Below are 6,090 nucleotides of genomic sequence, written 5' to 3'. Positions count from 1 at the left end.
TTCTTTTCTTAGATATTTGATGTTTAATAGAAATATAAGTGGTAAAATATTTTTTGTTTTTAACCTTCAGTTGCTTGTGTTATTGTACAATACAATTGATTTTGGCATTTTGGCAATGCATCATGCATCTTGTGAAAATTCACCTCATCAAGTATTTGTAGAGTATTTGAGATTTCTCTGCAGACAAAATCAGGACACATAAATAATGATATTTGATGTGTCTTATTTATTGTTGTTGTTTACTGGTTAGGGAGCAGTCCAATGCTGCATAGAGTTGACAGTGGGCATTGATCTCAGTCTCAAGGTGAAAACTTTAAAAGATAATTTATGCTGCATCTTGTATACTCTGTCATATCAATGAAATTCTCTTTATTCCTAGTATACTAAGTATCATTTTTAATAACAAGCACTGATTTTTACTGAACATTTTAAACGTATCTAAGAAGATGATTATGGTGTTTTTTCTATATTCTATTAATGTGGTAGGTTACATCAGTTTTTAAATTTTAAACCAACTTTTCATTTAGAAAGTAAACTCCACTTGTTTGTGATATATTATTTTCCTTAAATGTGACTGGATTTGATTTGCAAATAATTTGCTTTTAATTTATACACCTATATTCATGAGAGATATTGGCCTGTAGTGTTCCTTCCTTTAATGTATTTGTAAAGTTTTGTTTCAGGGAGCTGCTGAACTCATTAACTAAAAGAGGAGAGTTCCCACTATTTTATGCTCTAGGAAAGTTACTGTAAAATTAGCTCTTTTCCTTAAATGTCTAGTAGAATTCATCCATGACTTCAGTAGGTGCTGAACTTTTTTGTTTGCTTTTAAATATGTTAGTGCTTTAATTAATTCTATTTCTCCTATATCTAGCTTGCAGTCTTTAAGCATCTACCAGTTGTTGAAACAGATGCCCAGAGAAACAACTCAAAAGAGATTGAATCCCTGAATTTAGTCTCTCTGAGAATTTATGTTAAGAATGGCTTTAGATCTCAGAATCTCATGTCAAGGTGAACCATCCTGGAATGATCCTGGGTCAGAAAATCTAGAGCTTAATACTTGCCAAGGACCTCCTATCCAAGAGGGAGAGGGGATCTCTGGGTCCCCAAGCACTGAGCTCAGCTTATTGTCAAACAGCAATAACTTGTGTGCAAGGCAGGAACTGCAAAGACTCTATAAGTCATTTCACTCATGGCTGCAACCAGAAAAACACAGCAAGGATGAAATTATTTCTTGTTTGGTCCTGGAACAATTTATGATCAATAGGCACTGCAGTGAGAGGTCTACATTGAAGGAGAAATGGAATTCAAGTGGCAGAAACCTGGAGAAATTCATGGAAGACCTGAGTGATGATTGCATAAAGCCACCTGGCTTAGTAAGTAAAGGGGCAGAGGGGTAGAAGAAATAAGTAATGTCTGTTGGGGTTGCCTGGAAGTAGAGAAATAAGAGTTATTGTAGACTCAGTTATTAGTCCTTGCCAAGGAGAATTTTTACCATTCTAAGTAAGCAAGGAAAAAAAGTTTTATGTGCATATATTCAGTGGGACAAATGGGAGCCAACATATTGATTTAACTGATTTAAGCTGGTGTGGTGGTAGGAGGGCTCACTAAGAAATTTCACAGTTGAGCAGAAACCTTAAGAATGAGGAGAAATGTCTTAACAGGAGTTTGTTCTTTCCTCAGAAGGAACATCTTTTTTTTTTTTTTTTTTCATTAGGGAAGCCACTCTAACTATAAGTCACCATGAAATTTAAGGCCAGCAGAGATAAAGGGCAGGACAGTGGGAGCACTCAGTAAAAGATCTTGGGAAAGCCCGATGAGGACAGGTTTTTCATAAAGGCTTGTCACTCAACAGATCCAGATACAACAATGATAAGAGTTTGTTTACAGGTCCATGTCCACATGCAGGGACAGGAAGCCCTCTTTTCTGAGAATATGCCCTTAAGAGAAGTTATCATTCACTTCGCAAAACAGTTGTCAGCAGGAACCTCGACAGCAGCAAACATGAAGATACCCTCCTGGACTCCCCAAGATACTTCCCTGGAAACAGAACAAAGTGAGTGAGGGGAGCCCAGGTAACAGAGGGATGTTCTGTGTGGAACCCTTTTGGGGTACAATTTCACTGAGTCACTTCTTTATTTTCACAGGAGATGAAGATAAAGAAAATGATGGCAGTATTTCTTTGGAAACTTGTCAAGTAAATGACAGTACTACTAGTCAAGGCCATCAAATACCTTCCCTACTTGTCATCCAGGAAGAGAGCTGTCCCAGGCCTGAAGAGGGACATGTTTCTGTGGAGAATTTGCTCAACTCTAGAAGAGCAGGTCTAAGCACCTCCAGGTCCCAGGAGGGGTCCCTGAAAGGACTGCCTTATCAAGATGTCCTGATGGAGGTGGGACCAGTGTTTCTCTCCAGGCCAGATCAGGTCACTCCTGAGCCTGTTCCTACCCATCAGAGCAATGTGGGAAACTCCACATATGGGGAACACCAAGAAAGATTCCACAGAGCACAAAAGTCATACCAATGTGACAAGTGTCCCAAGATCTTTAGGTATTTCTCTCGGTTGAAAATCCACCAGAGAAGACACAATAATGAGAGGACATTTATTTGTGCTGAGTGTAACAAAGGCTTCTTCCAGGCCTCAGATCTACACGTTCATCAGAAGATTCACACAGGAGAAAGGCCTTTCAGGTGTGGCACATGTGAAATGTCATTCAACCACAGAACAAATCTTGTGGCTCATGAGAGAATTCACACTGGAGAGAAGCCCTATGTGTGTTCCTTGTGCCAGAGAAGCTACCGCCAATCATCTACCTACCACCGCCACCTGAGGACACACCAGAGACTTGCCTTCAGATGTGTTTCCTCCGCACCAGAAGCTTCCTCGATGTAATGTATAAAAATGTATCTGCGAGTATGTGTTATTTCCATGGTACTTCTGTTTATGATTTGTACTTCTCTTTATGATTTATAATATCCTGATTATATTGTCCACTTATTGTCTCCTTCACTAAAATGGAAGTTCAAGGAAGACAGGGGATTTCTCAGTTTTGTTCACCAAAGTATCTGAGGTGCCTAGAAAGGGGCTGACACATTTCAAATGACCAATAAAATCTGTTGAATAAATGAAAAGTGTAATGTCAGTGTTTTATCTCTTAAAATCTAGGAATATGCCCCACATGAGAAGGCAATGACACCCAACCCCAGGACACAAACACCCACTCTTGTGGTCCAGTGAGGCTTTCCCTGCCAGCTATCCTGTCCTCTGTCCACACTCTTTATTTCAGTGCAGCCACAGACACCTAAATATGTGGGGAGGGTAAGAAGAAACCTGGAAAATGGGACTTAGCCCATGAAAAGAAACTGTTATAGTTAAATGATATAATCATTTCTTTAGTTCACTGGACATATTAAAAGTTAAACTGGATATGAATATCACTGGTGATGGGAAGTTGCAGAAAATTCTTAAAACAGATACCAGAAAAATCAAATATTTTTCATTCATTTCTTCCAGAGATGGCAAGTAGGGGGAGGAAGGGGAGCTTATTTGCAGAACCAGTTTGAAAAAAGCACTTTGGAGAAAAAGAAGATTCTGGGCAATGCTGAAGCAAAGGCATGTATGCTGCTTATTTAGAATCCATTTGTGAGCTGGTTTCCACTAGGAAATTGGGGCTCAATCTCACTGAAAGTAGGTGACATGTAGATATGGCTTGAACCATGGAAGGGGGCAATCTACAGGGTAATTGTGACATTTCTGTGATTCCCTCACTGCATCCATAGAAGGGAGAACTATTGGGCTGCAGATAAGGTTCCACTGTGTGGAGAAGTGTGTTTACCTGTCCTCTTTCCTGTCTCTAGGGATTTTGCTATAGTGAATATTCTGGCACATGCTTCTTGGTACAAGGGGAAAATCTCTTTCAAAAGACCTCTGAGACAAGTTGCAAAATAATAGGGAATATAAGTTATGCATATTTTCTCCAGTTCCTGGCACAGATCTCCAAAAACCTTATAATTTTCTGAGTGATGAGAGCACTAGGCACATCTTTTGTTGTAAGAGTTGGTTTTTGACTTTGGTTTCTGACGCAGAGTTCCTAAGTCCTTTAGAATTTCCCATGTGAGTGTCTTTTGTTTCAACCCTTCGTGGGCTCCTGGATGGCTACAGGATGGGTGCTGGTGGGTGCTGGTCCTCAGAAAGACCAAGCCATGATTAGAAGTTTAAAACTTTCAGCCCCACACCCATCTTCTGGGAAGAGGAGAGGGTCTAGAAATTGAATTAACAATTGATTATGTTTTTGTAACCACAAAGTTCAAAGAGGTTGGTGAACACATTTGTGTATCAGGAGAGTGGTACACCCCAACTCCACAGGGTACTGTATTCAACTCTCATTGTAATTCAGAAAGCCATTTAATGTTCTGATTTTCAGTAACATGAGCCCTGCAGCTACAGAAATCAGAGCTTTTAGGGCTATCATGGAAACCTTCTGTTTCTTATATTGGGACTTGAGCTGAGAGATAGTGATCTTCAACTTACCATTTTCTCTCTGTAAGCAGTAATGTGAAGTCAAAAGAATCCTTCCCTGAACACAGTCCTTGTAGTCACATTCACTGTCTTAATACTCACTGCAGCACTTACTTGGTCTCAAGGCATGTACTGCAGTTGCTACTTCATCATAATCACTTCCAGGTAATAGATCAATTATGATGCCAATGCATACCATAGATCACTAGCACCCCATTTCCCATTGGCTAGGTGTTTAGCACTTCATTCAAGCCCAAGGGCATGGTTGAACCAATATTCAAATCTCATCCTTATGTGTTTATCTATTAGGAGTACTACTGCCAGAACCAGCTCCTTATCAGTTAGGGTCCAATCAGGAGAAAGAAATTTCATAGTAGTGTGAATAGAGAAAGTTTAATAAAAGTTATTAACTAAAACATTGGAGTAGTGAGGAATTGCTAGTTATAAGTAAAGACAACTCTTAAACCACTGGGATGACAAACATATACACACATATATACACATATAATCTCGAAAATGATTTAAAATGGCAATACAAAATAGTAGAAAAATTTGTGAATATTTGACTGAAGGACTTGCATATAAATTATAGAAATCAATAAGAAAAGGACAAAAAATAAAATAGGCAACATATTTGAACAGACTCTTCATTAAGGAATGTGTATCAATGGTCAGTAGAAAAGTTGTTTGACATTAGTCATTACGAGATACTAAGTTAAAACTACAATGAGAAACCATTACAAATCCACTAGGATGAAACCGATTAAAAAGAATCACAATGCCAAGATTGGGCTCAGCCTAATTCAGACTTCAATGTCTCCTGATGAAAATTACCTGAGGTCTTAACTCTTTTCACCCTCCACTGATGTTTCCTTACAGCTTTATCTTTGAATAATTACATAATCATTATTAATGGCTTTCTGTAATTTGCATTTCAGTACCTTCTTTTCTGAGATATCATCAATTCCTCATGAACGACAACAGTCCCAGCAATCACTGAAGGAGATGAGATGATGAGGTTTGGATGCCCCCTGTGAACATGTGCTCTGCCTGAGAACACTGGTCACTATCACATACCAAAACACAATCTAATAAGTTGCTCTCCGTTTGAGATAGATGTCAGATTCCCAGAGGAATTGACTATATCTTAGGATATTGAGTAGAGAATACTGAATGGATAAACGATGTTCTATGGAGTGGATACCATAACTGAGTATACAAGCAGGAGAGCTGTTTTCTCTGGGAACCAGAGGCAGAGATAACTCCTTGTCCTCTTACTTCATGGCGGCCTTCCTTACCTTCCAAGTCATGGCCCAGACTGAACGTAGAGTTATAAAATCGACTAACGCTTCTGACTACATGCATTTAAATAGCAAGAACGTGTTTATTATATTTCTGTTAACAGAGGATGCATTTTGTGTCTGAATGAGAATAGGTCCATTTGGCTTAGGGAATAATTGAAACAATATTTTTAGCCTCAAGTAGCATTCTGAGCTTTATGGAATCTGAAATAATGTCTCCAAATAAGTGATCAGTTGCAGACAACACTCCCCAGAAACCTACCAACCGCC

The 6,090-nt window shown here is 38.9% G+C and overlaps 1 protein-coding gene across 1 annotated transcript; it reads left to right on the top strand.

Annotated features, from left to right (window-relative positions):
• Positions 1 to 969: 969 nt before the first annotated feature.
• Positions 970 to 2,893, top strand: ZSCAN4 (zinc finger and SCAN domain containing 4). Its single transcript, XM_011383549.2, has 3 exons — positions 970 to 1,376; positions 1,891 to 2,056; positions 2,148 to 2,893. The coding sequence occupies exons 1-3, from the start codon at positions 972 to 974 to the stop codon at positions 2,891 to 2,893; spliced, it is 1,317 nt and encodes a 438-aa protein (XP_011381851.2). The 5' UTR covers positions 970 to 971.
• Positions 2,894 to 6,090: the final 3,197 nt, after the last annotated feature.

This window comes from Pteropus vampyrus, unplaced genomic scaffold (assembly GCF_000151845.1).
Source record: "Pteropus vampyrus isolate Shadow unplaced genomic scaffold, Pvam_2.0 Scaffold523, whole genome shotgun sequence".
In the NCBI taxonomy this organism is placed as follows: Eukaryota; Metazoa; Chordata; class Mammalia; order Chiroptera; family Pteropodidae; genus Pteropus; species Pteropus vampyrus.
This window is presented reverse-complemented; position numbering and strand designations above follow the sequence as displayed.

What these genes read in the sequence shown, in the direction of transcription:
- ZSCAN4 (XM_011383549.2), top strand. Translation starts at nt 972, where the DNA reads ATGTTAAGAATGGCTTTAGATCTCAGAATCTCATGTCAAGGTGAACCA. An exon ending in GCATAAAGCCACCTGGCTTA is followed by an intron (nt 1,377 to 1,890) that starts GTAAGTAAAGGG and finishes GTTTGTTTACAG; the next exon opens with GTCCATGTCCACATGCAGGG. An exon ending in TTCCCTGGAAACAGAACAAA is followed by an intron (nt 2,057 to 2,147) that starts GTGAGTGAGGGG and finishes TTATTTTCACAG; the next exon opens with GAGATGAAGATAAAGAAAAT.